General features: G+C 37.3%; 1 protein-coding gene across 2 annotated transcripts; it reads right to left on the bottom strand.

Annotated features, from left to right (window-relative positions):
• Positions 1-2,030: 2,030 nt before the first annotated feature.
• LOC127637029 (inositol polyphosphate 5-phosphatase K-like) lies at positions 2,031-13,590 on the bottom strand. Of its 2 annotated transcripts, none has more exons than XM_052117874.1 (12): positions 13,556-13,590; positions 9,576-9,680; positions 9,262-9,370; positions 8,119-8,235; positions 7,845-8,020; positions 7,615-7,726; positions 6,964-7,073; positions 5,844-6,066; positions 4,866-5,003; positions 4,663-4,746; positions 4,401-4,505; positions 2,031-2,547 (listed from the first exon to the last, which is right to left on the bottom strand). In XM_052117874.1, exons 2-12 carry the CDS (start codon positions 9,671-9,673, stop codon positions 2,479-2,481), a joined length of 1,341 nt encoding a protein of 446 aa, XP_051973834.1. In that variant the 5' UTR covers positions 9,674-9,680; positions 13,556-13,590; the 3' UTR covers positions 2,031-2,478. The 2 variants fall into 2 exon arrangements, with proteins under 2 accessions (XP_051973834.1, XP_051973833.1); XM_052117873.1 differs by lacking the exon at positions 13,556-13,590 and adding an exon at positions 9,948-10,513.
• Between the last annotated feature and the right edge of the window lie 1,584 nt (positions 13,591-15,174).

Below are 15,174 nucleotides of genomic sequence, written 5' to 3'. Positions count from 1 at the left end.
TAGTAAAATACATTCAGTCCTTGATATATTTATGACATTTATTAAAATCCCAATAACACATCTGTGTTCAACTGGAAACATTTGAACACATATAACGTAAATCATAATAGCTTTATTCACCTTGATACACTTCCAAGAATACAGTTCCACTACATATAACATTAAGGAGAATGTTTGATATGTTTATTAAGGAAGAGATATAAGGCTTTTTGAAGAATACTCGTGTTTAGGCAGGTTACAAATGGAAATGTTAAAGTTAAATTGACTCTTGCTCAAAATAAAAGACATACACATAGATACTGTGAGTAAAAGGCACAGTGAAATATAATGCGAGTTCTGCACATAGCACCAATGGGGAACTATGATATAAGAAACAGAAGACGTAGCTCTTTAAAATGTAATGGGTAAAATAAATGTCAAATTTTATGGCAAAAATTACAGATAAAAAAAAGGTAATTTAGAACTAATTTAATTGCTAGAAAATAAACTGGTAAGTGACAGCATTTACACCAATCAGTCACAACGTTAAAAACACCTGCCTAATAATGTGTAGGACACCCACGTGCTGCCAACAGCCCCAAAAGAAATAGCATTCTGAGATTCTGTTCTGCTCACCAGAATTGTACAGAACGGTTATCTGAGTTACCGTAGAATTTGTCAGTTCGAACCAGTCTGGCCTTTCTCTGTTGACCTTTCTCATTCAACAAGGTGTTTCCATCCACAAAACTGCTGCTCACTGGATGTTCTTTTGTTTTTGAGATCATTCTGAGTAAACTCTAGGGACTGTTGTGTGTGAAAATCCCAGGAGATCAGCAGTTACAGAAATACTCAAACCAGCATGTCTGGCACCAACAAGCATCCATGCGATTATCTAATCTTTCAATCGTAGTTCAGCAGTCCAGTGCATAAAATCATGCAGATATGGGTCAGGAGCTTCAATTAATTTTCACATCAACCATCAGAATGGGGAAAAAATGTGATCTCAGCGATTTTGACCTTGGGCTGGTTTGAGTATTTGAGTTCTACAATTTACTCAGAATGGAGCCAAAATCATCAAGTGCGCAGCAGTTCTGTGGACAGAAATGCATTGTTGAATGAGAGAGGTCAACAAAGAATGGCCAGACTGGTTCAAACTGACAAATGCTACAGTAACTCGGATAACCACTCTGTACAATTGCGGTGAGAAGAATAGCAACTCACAATGCTATTCTGAGATGCGGGTTGGTGCTCTTTTGGTGGCACGAGGGGGACCTGCACAATATTAGACAGGTGGTTTTAATGTTGTGGTTGATCAGTGTATGTCTTTTCTACACTTCTATAATGTTTGAGTCAGTGGATCATATTAACAATACTAAATTAGCACAATATTGGATTTGCCACCATCTCCTCTGTAAACTTATGATACTCTCTACAACTAATTTAAATCCACACACTTGCTGCCATAGATAAATGCCAATTCCTGTAGGGAGATATGTTAAAGGGATAGTTCACCAAAAAATGTAATTTATCTCATTATTTACTCAACCTCATGCAGATGTGTATGACTTTCTTTCTTCTGTTGAACACAAACTAAGATTTTTAGAAGAATATTTCAGCTCTGTATGTCCATACAATGCAGGTGAAAGGGTACCAAAATTTTGGAGCTACAAAAAGCCCAAAAAGGCATCATAGAAGTAATGCATAAGACTCCTGTGTTTTAACCCATGTCTTCAGAAGTGATATTATAGGAGTGGATGAGAAACAGATCAATAGTTAAGTCCTTTTTCCTGTAAATTCTCCTCCCTGCACCGTAGGGGCGATATGTGCAAAGAATGTGAATCACCAAAAACAAAAGAAGAATGTGAAAGTGGCGATTGACAGTTTGAATTACTTTTATGCAGCCTTTATGTGCTTCTGAAGCTTCAAATTTTTGGTACTCATTTGCTTGCATTGTATAGACCTACAGAGCTGAAATATTCTTCTAAAAATCTTTGTTTGTGTTCTGCAGAAGAAAGAAAGTCATACACATCTGGGACGGGATGATGAGTAAATGATGAGAGAATTTTCATTTTTGGGTGAACTTTTCCTTCAACGGGCTAATCAAAGTTACTATCTTTTACCAAGTATTTTGCAATGTGCTCTGAATCATTCGCCTCTGTAATTTTTTTTATTGTTCCTCTAACAGCAGGTGCAAAATCCATGAGTACAGTGAAATGTGTTCAGTGTGTATGTTTACAAGAGCTTGGAGCAGATAAAAAGAGTTCAACATTTTGAGGACAGGCACAGAGAGAGATGGTCGCATGTTCAGTGACTAAACTGTTTTTTGTGAAATATCAAAGCCTGAGATTTACACTCATTATATTAGCTGTTTCAGATTCAGTTTTACCGTATAAAACCTTTCTGACCAAAGTCAGTTTAAACAGGAAGAAAGCTGATCCCAGATCAGATCTCTTGCTTTAATGGATGAGCACATGCGTGGTAGGTTAGCAAAGATTCCTGTTACTTCTCATGTCCATTGATGTTCTCCGGAATCATACCCTCAATTAAGGCTTGTTTGGACTCTAGAATCTGGACCAATCAGACACACAGCAGGTGAGTAGAGAGGTATAGACTAATCTTCATGCACAGATATGTGCGTGTGTGTGCTTCCATGGAAATCAAGAGACAGTATTAGGGGGAAGAGACAGATCAAGTGTAGAAAATGTAATGAGAAATTGTAACGCATAATATAGCGGCTGTAGGAATGGAACTCCTGCCTTTTAGTAGAAAAAGCCAGTTGCCTTATTGAAAAAGTTTGTCCAGAATGTGTATATTACAGAGCCCCTTAGATGACAGGGTGGGATTTTTTTTTCTGAAATAGTTTTGTGTGCCCTTGCAATAGTTTGCGTTCCCTCGTAACAGGCTTTGAATTCCCTCGCAGTAGTATGCATTCCCTCTCAATAAGTTTTGTCTTCTCTTGCAATAGTTTTGCATTCCCTCGCAATAAGTTTTGGGTTCCCTCGCAATTGATGCATAATAACTTTTGTCTTCCCTCACAATAAGATTTGTCTTCCTCGCAATAGTTTGCGTTCCCTCACAATAAGTTTTGTCTTCCACACAATAGTTTTGAGCTCCCTCGCAATAGTTTTGAGCACCCTCGTAATAGTTTTGAGCTCCCTCATAATATTTTGTGCTCCATCGCAATAGTTTGCTTTCCCTCGCAATAAGTTTTGTCTTCCTTGCAATAGTTTTGAGCTCCCTCACAATAAGTTTTGTCTTCCTTGCAATAGTTTGCATTCCCTCAGAATAAGTTTTGTCTTCCTTGCAATAGTTTTGAGCTCACTCGCAATAGTTTTGAGCTCCTCACAATAAGTTTTGTATTCCTCGCAATAGTTTGCGTTCCCTCAGAATAAGTTTTGTCTTCCCTCGCAATAGTTTTGAGCTCCCTCGCAATAGTTTTGTCTTCCCTCGCAATAAGTTTTGTCTTCCTCGCAATAGTTTTGTCTTCCCTCGCAATAAGTTTTGTCTTCCTCGCAATAAGTTTTGAGCTCCCTCGCAATAGTTTTGTCTTCCCTCGCAATAAGTATTGTCTTCCCTCGCAATACTTTTGTCTTCCCTCGCAATAAGTTTTGTCTTCCTCGCAATAGTTTTGAGCTCCCTCACAATAAGTTTTGTCTTCCTCGCAATAGTTTTGAGCTCCCTCGCAATAGTTTGTTCCCTCGCAATAAGTTTTGTCTTTCTCGCAATAGTTTTGAGCTCCCTCGCAATAGTTTTGTGTTTCCTCGCAATAAGTTTTGTCTTTCTCGCAATAGTTTTGAGCTCCCTCGCAATAGTTTTGAGCTCCCTCGCAATAGTTTTGTCTTCCCTCGCAATAAGTTTTGTCTTCCTCGCAATAAGTTTTGAGCTCCCTCACAATAGTTTTGTCTTTCCTCGCAATAGTTTTGTCTTCCCTCGCAATAAGTTTTGTCTTCCCTCGCTATAGTTTTGAGCTCCCTCGCAATAGTTTGCGTACCCTCGCAATGGTTTTGTCTTCCTCGCAATAGTTTTGTGTTCCCTTGCAATAGTTTGCTTTCCTTTGCAATACATTTAGTGTTCCCTCGCAATAGTTTGCATTCCCTCGCAATACATTTTGTGTTCCCTCGCAATAGTTTGCGTTCCCTCATAATAAGTTTAGCATTCTCTCACAATAGTTTGCGTTCCCTCATGTTTTGCATTCCCTCGCAATAGTTTTGCATTCCCTCACAATAAGTTTTGTCTTCCTTGCAATAGTTTGCATTCCCTCACAAAAATCACGCAAAACTATTTCTGAAAAAAATCTCGCCCTGTCCTCTAAGGGGTTCCACAGTACGTGCATACAGAAGCTAAAAAAGCTTAATTTTTGATACAATTTTGACGACATTACCAAGATTGTGGCAGAGTGAACTGACTTGCTTTAAACCCACCTGGAAAGCTGGACTAAAGGCAATGAGGGTCTGCATGTTGCTGCTGTGGTAGCCAAGTACATATTCCCCTGCCAGCATGGGGAGCTTATCATTACTCACAGTGACCTTAAACAGGAAAAGGATTACTCATGTCATATAAACACTCTTAACAGTATTAACTGTAATACACTAGTAACTGTATTTTCTAGAAACATTAATGTCATCAGCAACCCTTTATCAGAGGAGACCCACTCTCGACACAGACAATATGAGTCTGTCGTACCGTTACAACTTCTCCGTTGGCAGCCACTTCATCATCTTTGACCCAGGCAAAGGTGAAGTAATCGGAGGCGCTTTTGAAGCCGATCTGCACACAGAGATATAAATCACTTCTAGTTAGTGACCCGCTCCATGATAGAGCTCTCCTTTTGTCTCTTTCTATGTTTTTGTTCATCCATCATCCTTTTCTTTCTCTTTCCTTCTCACCTTGTACAGGCCGATCCAATCCCAGGTGGAGGACTCAAAGGTCTCCAGTATGGTGTAGGTGAATAAGGCATCTTCATCAGCGCTCCAGCAACCCTCTGTGGTCAGTCTCACTAGAGGGGTCTCCACCTTCTTCCTCATCTACATTGATAATAGTGTCCATCATCATTCAGTGAACTTGACCAAAATAATCAGGAAAAGTTTAATGAACTAGTTGAAAACTCTTAAAGGAATATTTCATCCAAAATAAAAATTCAGAAATACACTACAGAAGATATGCAAGAAAAAATGTGCGTTGAAGCCATGAGGCAAAATGTCACTATTTCTCTGGTGTTATTTGACCTTACGACCTTACATCAATGTCAATTTGAAAGCTACAACAGAGTTTTTATGTTTGTAACACAAAGTTATCATATGGCTTCAGAAGACTTGGTATATAGCACACTTCTGATAAGAAGACTGTGTATGCATCCTAGGGGGAGGGAACCTAACAGAGGAATGATTTTCGATGAGGACATGAGGGGTCTGTCATGCATGTACTGTGTTTTGTTGCTGTGGATCATTATCCTTTTGTTGGAGTATTGATGTCGCCTTTTCTTGGGAAAGTGTCAAATTGTGATTTTTAATTGCACATTTATCACCACAACCATTTTAAAATTGATCCAAACTGTATCTACACAAGGGCTGGACCGGGAAACCCCATCTCCACACCGCACGCCACCGGGCCAGAGTGAAGCCAAATCAACAGGCGAGTGGCCTCTCTCTGGGTGAGTTGCTAGCTTACACACACACACATCTATACATACATTTTGATAGGATTGACTCCCACGTTATATTGCATCACGTAGCGAAAGTTCAGTTTGCACGTTACATGTGGAAGCTGATTCAGTGTATTCCCTAGACATAAACTCTTGTAGTGTGTTTACTGGGAGGCTTCCGCTTCGTAACAGGGTACCATTGTGACATTTACATAATTCTTACCTCCAGATTGAAGGTCCCGATGACAGGTTTGTGGTCACTGACCCCATATGAGACATCACAGGTGTACATGTCCTGTGTCATCTTAACAGGGTACTCATCATCATCATCATCAGCAGCAGCAGCAGATGATGTTGTTGACCCACTCTCATCCTCATTGTCTGCAGCTTTGGGCTTTATCCTCCACAATATTCGATCCGTCCAGGCAGGCTTCTGCTTTTTACCACTAATCAATGACCCATGCAAAAATAAGAAAGACAGGATGTAAATAAATAATAATACTTTCATATTATTGTGAATCTAGATTGCAACATTTCGAGGACAGGGACAATGGTTGAATTATTTTACGAAATAGATGTGTCCCTCCCCCATAACTATCTATGTGTCTACGTTCATATTAAACCTGCATAGTCTGACTCATGATCTCATTATATACATGTATGTATATACATACAGTTGAGAGCATGAGTTTGCATCCCCCTTACAGAATCTGAAAGATGTTGATAATAAGAGAGCCCATGAAAATTGCATTTAGTTTTTTTTATTTAGAACTGCGCTGATGAAGCTATTTGACATAACAGAACATGTGTTTAAAAGAATATCTGAATATGCACAAATTATCCTACTCAAAAATCGAACAGGACTTGGTTCTTAATATGATGTTGTGCTTCCTTGATTATCAATGGCTGTTTGTATCTTTTTTGATAGTTGTGCATGAGTCCCAGCTTTGTCCAGGTACTGCATGTTCTTATGGTTATATATATATATATATAGTGTATACAAACTATTAAATTATCTGTGAGTTAAAAAAAAGCTAATTTAAATTATTTCCTTTAAGAGACATACACAAGACAACAAAACATATATAACATTATCAGATTTGATCAGATATAATAACATATCAAAGTTAAACATGAACACGTACAAGTGTGTGTGACAGGTGAAAATGCCACAGATCTCCAAGACTTTTCTAAGCCAGTGAAGCATTTATAGCTTTTGAGGAAGCTGATGGACGGATGGACGGATGGATAGATGGATGGATGGATGTATGCATGGATGGTGTATGAACAATCTCATACACTCTTCAGAATTGTGTTGAGAAGGTGTGAATGAGTGAATGTACCTCGTGTCATAGGTCTCAGAGAAGTGGTCAAATTTATATGTAGGTTTGAAGCACAAAGGCCCCTCTACAAACTCTTGAAGAATAGGTTCATTCTTCTTCAGCATGATCAACTAAAATTCAAAACACAGTGAAATAGAATGGAATAGAATAAAATATAATAGAACCAATTAAAAAAAAATCACATAGAGCAACACACATAGCGCTACAATAGAGTTTTACAGCATGCTGCTAAGCTAATGACTCAATATTGTAATAAGTACAAAACATACATAGCACACACAAATATTGAAACTTAAAATTGACTGAAAATAATTAAATATTTAAGTAATTAAATATATAAATGTTTATAATCAGCAAGGAACCCTTGACTTCTGTAGAAATGTAACTGAATTCCCATGCATTTTGGGATAGTTTTATCCATAAAAGAAAGTTCAATGTTGCCTTAGAATTTGGCAAAAACATGTTTTCTTGTAAGGCAGCATAATTTTGCTGCCTTCGATTTGGAACAGCCTTCGCATCAGGAGCACACCCTAAGATGCCTCAAATGCTGTCAAAATTGGCATTGGATTTTGGAACATAACCTTGGTCTTCAGAAGTCTGTGGGGTCATGTGTGTTTGTGATATTTGTGTTTGTGCTTATGTTTGCCTGACCTGATCTTTGTTCCACAACAGGTTAAATTGGCCATTGTTGATCGAGGAGCGGAGGAAGTGCATCCCATGGTCAGCGATACGAAAGTTCAGGTCACCAAACCAGAAGACCACCCTGGAAGACAACAAAACAGCAGAATTTTAGAATCATATTACTGTATTAGGATGCATAAATGTGAGCATGTTTTTAGTGATGTAGTATGAGTTTGAATCCAAGCAGGGTCAGCACTTACTTGTGGTCAAGCACATGTGGCGTGTTGTAAATATCGAAGTCTTGCGTGTCCAGTATATATTCAAATTCATCCAAACGTTGCAGGGCATAGTTCATGTGGGCCACCAGGTGACAGTTCAGAAAACACAGCATGTGACCGTAGAATGAGAAACGCACAGACACACCACCTTTATTTCCCTGAGGAGGATAAATAAATAATACTATATTAAACAATGGATGGATGGATGGGTGGGTGGATGGATGGATGGATGGATGGATGGATGGATGGATCATACCCAGTATCCAAACAGGCCTGTGCGGGTGTATGTACTTTGAATGTCTCTGATGAAGGGGAGGTGGACCTGCTTTGCAAACAATATCAACAGCAAACCCTGCATTCGCACTGAGGTCACCTGAGGACAGCAAATAAATATTGTACCTTTTCATCTGACTCATATAAGGACTTCAACGCACCTCTCAACACAAGCATCAAACCATGTTTTGAACTCCACATGAAGCGCTGCAGAAAGCATCATGCAAGAGCAATTTTAAGAGTTTGACGTAGCAAGAAACCCAGATATGTACAGTGTAAAAAGGTTTTGTTAGGTAACCTAAAAAATGTGCTTCACATGGTCAAAGTCAAAAATGTCATTTCATCTGACTAAATCAACCTGATATATTAAGGTACACCAAAGTCATTTAGAAATAGATCCTTTCCAGAACCCACAAAAAAAATGTGGGTTCATGAAATGCAAAATGTCCAGGAAGGACTGCATGAGCTCGGAAAGGTAAGCGACAAACACATTCAAAGTTAAAATTACCTGAACTTTAAGAGTCACAATACAGCGCTTAACTTGTGTGCAATGTGATAATGCTGTGATCCTTCGCTCCATAATTACAGCACACTAGGGAATGTTGACACGAGTCAAAACACAACATATCATCATAAAGGGCTGTAATTATTGTTAATTGTTGTTATCAAAGGCAACAGCAAGTAATTGTCCATTGTTCTTAAGATTCACAATCACAAAACACATTCACAATATCAAACTCTGAGTGTACAACATTTCAAACTCATTGTGTGGGGTATGATGAGATTGCTTCTGGAAATTCCTGGAATGCTTCTGATGAAGTGGGAACCCCCCTTTTTTTAATCAGAGCTAATTTGTAATGAAAGGAAGAAGGGGGAGGACTCAAATCAAATCTGTGCTTGCGTTGCATAAATACACTGATGTAAAACAAAGCCATAGTGTTTTCAATGGCCTGCAGTGAACAATAGAGCTTAACAAGCTTAACGAGAAGACAGCTCATTCTGAGCTCAGTCATTCTATTAAATTGTAACTGGCTGAGACTACAAATAAACATATGTAAAGATACTCACAAAAACCCATCTCTCTCTCCTTCACACATTTAGCCATTGAGTTATTATGATGATGTACCTTGATGTAACCCTTTGGTGCAAGGGTATCCATAAGAAGATGACTCCATGAGTCATCTGCAATGAGGTCAGAGATATACCTCAACGGAGAGGAATTCACTTCCTGTAGACTGGGACATAAACACTTATGCTCATTTTGCATGAATGAAAACCTTACACATTAATAGAATGCAACAGATGAATGGTTATCCAGTCTGATACTTTCTTTTAAATGTTTTTAAAACCTTTTACTTCTAAATATTTTTAAATATAAAACACATTTAGTTGTTGAGCAATCAATATCCTGATTGTGTGGTTTAGGTGACCGTTACTCACCCAATCACATAGAGGTCAGTGGCCGGTTGCGAGTCAAGCTGCAGTAATGACTTCAAATCGGCTGGTGGCTTCGCTGCGCCAACATTCCATGTGACCATGTGAAGCCTGAACAAGAGAAGAACACAGAAACAGAATATGAATGATTCAATTTAAGTACCTAATTCATAAGATACTCCACAGAGACAAGCCGTCATTCAAACACAGCTCTCTCTCTAAACTCCTTTTTACATATATGAACTCTAAAAGTCAATGAAAACTATAGACAGATAATAAAAATAATGCTGACATAAGGGTTTTTGACATGAAATACAGGTGGGACTAATTAGAGGAGTGGAATCAAAGAAATTGGAGGATTTTCCCATGCTGCGAAACCTGAAGGACTCTCTGTTGGTGTGTCTTCCACAGAGCTGGAATGCTTCGTCCAGCGTGCGGGACACTTCCTCATTGGCTTCATCATCTGAGCTGAGATCTTCCACACAGGTGAGCAGCTGGGAGAGCCGTTGGCGAAGCATCAGCCGTGAAGTAGACAGCGATGCTGTGCTGGACAAACTGTCTGAGCGCACACGTGGGGCGTCAAACATGTAAGACATCTTATTACTGATGTTCTACAATACAGCTAATAAACTGAGACCGGATTTATGTAAACCAAGAGTTCAACTGAAGGTAGATGGATAAGCTTCTTCTCTCATAGATTTTCTTCATAAGCAAATGTACTTGCCAAATTACAAGTGATCTTTTGTCCTTGATTTCAAACAGAAAAAGAAAGTTCAGATATCCAGTGTTAGTTCAAATGTCCAAGGGCTGATTTTCCTCCTGATGCGTTTGTCTTCAACTAAAGATTCCCCACAGAAAGCAGATATTGATTCTCTTCCCAGTTAAGCTTCTTTGTTCAAGCAAGTGACATCCATGTAGCTCTAAGAGTCCCAAAATAACATAGATCTTCCCAGAAAGACCTCATAATATCTCATTTGACCCTCATAAAGTTTAAAAAGAGAAAGCCAACAGAAATCCTCCAGAAGTCAAAAATTGGGCCAGTAATTTTATTTTTTGAAATAGTAAATGACACTAGATGTGTCCTTTTGCCTTCAGGCACTGTGTGATAGAATGGACAAGTGTGAGTAAAGACATGAGTTTTGGAGAGAGTTTGCGATTAGGAGCTGTAATCTGGAGCAAGGTAGAGCCACGTGAGAGAGGTCAGGAATAAAATATGCAGAAATTTACTAATAGGCCTGGTCTCCAAATCCCTGTGTGCATTGTTAAAGGACTGAGCAACGTAAGTGAATGTCGACAGATGCTAATCCGGTTTATGGAAGTATTGGCCTCTACAATATGAGTATTTCTATGGGAAAAAAGATATAGAGCAAAGGTAAGGTATGAAAATGTTAGAGGTTAAAGTCAAACTTTGGTAATCAAACATTCTTTCCTATTTTTAGAACATTAAGCAATGTGTAGCAGAGATTGATTTTTCAATCACCGGTGTTCAACACCACTGAAAAAAACAATTGTTGTGTAGTAAATATAGCAGAAAAGATTAAGAACTTAGTTTAAGCATGTTTAAGCATGTTGAATAAATTAGTTTAAGCATGGACTTGAAAATATTAAGTCAATTCTATTATTCAAATATGTAAAAATGTATGCTCTAGCTTTCCTCAGAGCATAAAAAAAGTATGCTAGAAGTAAATATTATTTATGATTGTTTGATCTTTTTACAATGTGTACAATTGTGTATTAATCCTAAAGTAGAAACGTGTTTCATATTTATTTGCTCATCTGTGTAAATTTCACTGGTAAATAAAATAAGTACATTTTACTTAACTTATTGAATAAATAATGAGCATGCATGCTTTCCCTGTTTGCAAGTTTATTCACACAGTTTTTATTGTTCATTTTGTTGTATGGTAACGTATTCTCTTGTTGATTGACACCATCATGGTGTTTTGTGCACCAAGTGTTGAGGTCTGTGTGTACAGCTCTATATTTTGTATCTATTGTGATTAAAGAAATGTTTGTAAAGAAAATTCAAAATGTTCTAAGATGTTTCTTTAAATTCACACACACATGTACAGCATATCATATTTGTAAGTAAAAGTTACTAAATTAACTAAAATGTTTAAGTTAAATTTACTCACACTCTTTAATCAATATTATGTCATAAAATTAAGTAGATTTTACTAGTTTTTTTTTCATTGAACTTGAAAAAACAAATAATTCTTGTTATTATTCAAACTTGTTTGTAATTTTGAAATTAAGCATACTTGTTTCCACTTATTGGGTGTTATTAAATTTGTATTACAATATATCAAGACAGAACATTAACCAACAATTTTTCCAAACATCATATAATGACATTATTTATCAAGGGCATTTTCTCACCAGATTAGAACTACAATGGTTTGTGTACCATTCACACTGATCAGGGAATAAACTGGTCCCCAAACAACATCATAAACACATTAATTCAATGATTTTGAACTGTATTTCTCCATAATAACAGAAGCTACAAGATCTTTAGTTTAATACTCAGGCATGCTCTCTGTAGATAAAATATTCATCAGCAAATGAAAATGATACAAAGCAGCATTTCCATGTACAGTATGACTGGCGTAATGTGTCTAGATTGTACTGTTTGACAAAAATATTTTTTATTAATAAATCACTGAACTGACAGTTATATGTCATTTTATGTTACAGAAATACCTGTTCTATGGAAGAAAAACTTTTAAGTTAATCTGAATTCCATTGAACACCTAAAATTACTAATGCTTCACTGCTTCCCTGATAGAAGTTACTAAACTTAGTTTAGAATTATAAATGCAGAATTCTTAATTCTCAAATGCAGGCAAACTCTTAAACTCTTTGCTCTGTTCTAGGGTCACACGCAAATTCTTAAGTAGCAAGGAAGCATTCAGCAGTAGAGAGAGGGAGAGAGTGAAAGCAACTGGTCTTGTGATAAATCACACTAATATTTCACAATTTGGTTCTAAGCGATACATTTTTATTAAATAAGATATTACACCAACACATCTACCAAGATTAACACATTTAACCTTTATAACAGCATGATGATTTTAAACTGAAACACAAGAAAACAAGTGATGGGTTGCACAGATATTGCACAGATCGATGTTGTTTGCTTACAGATATAAGCCTATTATCTTATATTGCATTAATGTTTGCAAAATCATGTTTATTTAAAGAAGGCATTATATCAAAAATCAACATACATTACCTTTTTTGCAATCCTGTGACTGTCTTGTCTCTGACCTATTGCTACCTAAAGTGTACACTTCCAGAGATTATTTAGCAGAAATGGCCCACTTCTAGTAAAATGAATAGGAGAAATTGGAACGCTTAAACAAAGAGCTCTAAGCGCCCAATGGTCAATGGATGTTGAAAAGAAGTCCTGCCTTACAGTTAAAAAAGCCAATCACCTTTTATACACAGACATCACCTGTCAATCAACTCTAGAAACATGTGCATTAGTTATACAAGCTGGAAAAATTGTGTTTTTTAGCATAATATGAGGTAAAGAATCACAATTTATGATTCTAGTATTGTCAAATTTTATTGCTGATTTGAAATATGTTTTTGATCGTAATCTTGACCAACCATTTTTGAGATTTTGGCCTTTCCCCGTTCATGAAGATAGGAGCTGCACTGTCATGACTGAAAATATCCTCCCGAGAGTGTTCCAAAGATGGCCGACAGTGGACTTACTTGCTAGAAAGACTTTGACGCTTCTCAACCTTAATGGGTTTAAGGAACATACCCCATTTTAAGAAGCTAGAACACATTCTTTTGAGAAATAATTAATCCCTATTATTATCTTTCTCCTACACTCTGATCAGCCAACCTTCTTATTTATCTCTTCATTCACATTCTCTCCATCTCATTTCTTTCTACTTTCTATCTTCTCACCTCACTTGTTATTTTGCAGTGGAGAAGGGCATTTGAATTAATGTGATCATAGAAAATGTTACCTGTAAGCCGGATGTCCACATCTGGATCGAACATTTTGTGCACTCATACGCACACCTGTGGACAAACGCAAACAGACCAGCATGCATGTTAATTCAAATTCACACAACAACAGTTAATCCTGATTAATCTCCTGAAAAGCTTTTTAATATGATGAAATAGCAATATGGAGGTTAACTGACTATTTTATAATGAATTGTTTCTGGTACCACAGTGTCATTTCCACAGCTCAAATTTTGTATTGTGATTAATAGAATTCTGTGGTGGAAAAGAGGGTGATAGAAATTCAATTTATTTTATAATTTTGATATAAAATGGAAAACTACTTTGTCCTGCTAATTTCAAACATATTTAATGTATCCTAAATACACACATTTAAATAATATTTTCACACTTTTTGATCATTTGGTAAAATTACATCTTGATTGGAAAAACTATTATTTTTACTTTGCACTTCTTTTTAAAACATTGCTTGTCTCACATTTCATCTCAAGAATGCTCTTAACAGGGGGCCTGGGTAGCTCAAAGTATAAAGATGCTGACTACCACACCTGGAGTCTCGAGTTTGAATCCAGGCTTGGTGACTCCAGCCAGGTCTCCTAAGCAACCAAATTCTTCTGGTTGCAAGGGAGGGTAGAGTCACATGGCGCAACCTCCATGTGGTTCTCACTCTTGGTGGGGCATGTGGTGAGCTGTGTGTGGATGCAGTAGAGAATAGCTTGAAGCCTCCACACGCACTAGGTCTCTGCGGTAACGTGCTCAACAAGCCACGTTATAAAATGCGCGGATTGAGTCACTAGGCCACCACAAGGACTTCGAGAGCGCATTGGGAATAGGGCATTCCAAACTGGGAAGAAAAGAAAAAAAAAAAAAAAAGAAGAATGCTCTTATCAGTTTTGTGGACTTAGTTGACAAGTACTACACTAACTTTTGAAGTCATGTTGTTTTTATTATTATTGATATGAATCAATTTTTGCAAAATAAATATTAAAATGGTTTCGATTTATTTTACTCGCTGTTTAGATCATCATAGTTTTAAACATAATATAATTATGAGTAAGGACATTAAGACACTTTCATATGATAAATAAACGTTCAATTCTCACCAAAATTAACAGATCATCCCGTTGCAGGCGCAAAATCGCACAGAGAAAAACATCCGGGTAAAACTGCTTACCTTTCAGCCTCGGCCGACTGGAGATTCTGCTGATGTCTTAAATGATTTATTCCGCACTTCACAGGTGCGACAGCACACAGTGTGAGAGTTTGTGGTTGTGTTTACTCCCTTCACTTACACAAAGCCCTGACAATCCACAAAAACCTCTTAAAGCCACAGTGTTTTACTGTTTCACTATATAAACACCTAAAAGGTATTAGACGTTATGAAAGACTCGGCTGTGTCCAAACTGTTCGATATATAGGCTACCGAAATCTCGTTGATTAGTGCATGAAACAGACGATTTACTGTTTATGGTTTTCATGCAATGGCAGTGAGAAAGCAATATAGATATTTAAACTGTTTGCACTTTATGCATTATCTGCATGGACATTTGATCCGATATCAATTCATACTGCTTCACAATTGCATAAGGAGCCACTTACATAAAAAAGTGCAGTGGTA

Source organism: Xyrauchen texanus, chromosome 44 (genome assembly GCF_025860055.1).
Source record: "Xyrauchen texanus isolate HMW12.3.18 chromosome 44, RBS_HiC_50CHRs, whole genome shotgun sequence".
In the NCBI taxonomy this organism is placed as follows: Eukaryota; Metazoa; Chordata; class Actinopteri; order Cypriniformes; family Catostomidae; genus Xyrauchen; species Xyrauchen texanus.
Note: the sequence above shows the minus strand (reverse complement) of the source record. Positions and strands in the feature narration are given on the sequence as shown.

Coding starts and splice junctions, on each gene's coding strand:
- LOC127637029 (XM_052117873.1), bottom strand. CDS start 10,165: ATGTCTTACATGTTTGACGCCCCACGTGTGCGCTCAGACAGTTTGTCC. Junction 9,371..9,575: donor ACTGACCTCTATGTGATTGG/GTGAGTAACGGT, acceptor TTTATGTCCCAG/TCTACAGGAAGTGAATTCCT. Junction 4,747..4,865: donor ATTGGATCGGCCTGTACAAG/GTGAGAAGGAAA, acceptor CTCTGTGTGCAG/ATCGGCTTCAAAAGCGCCTC.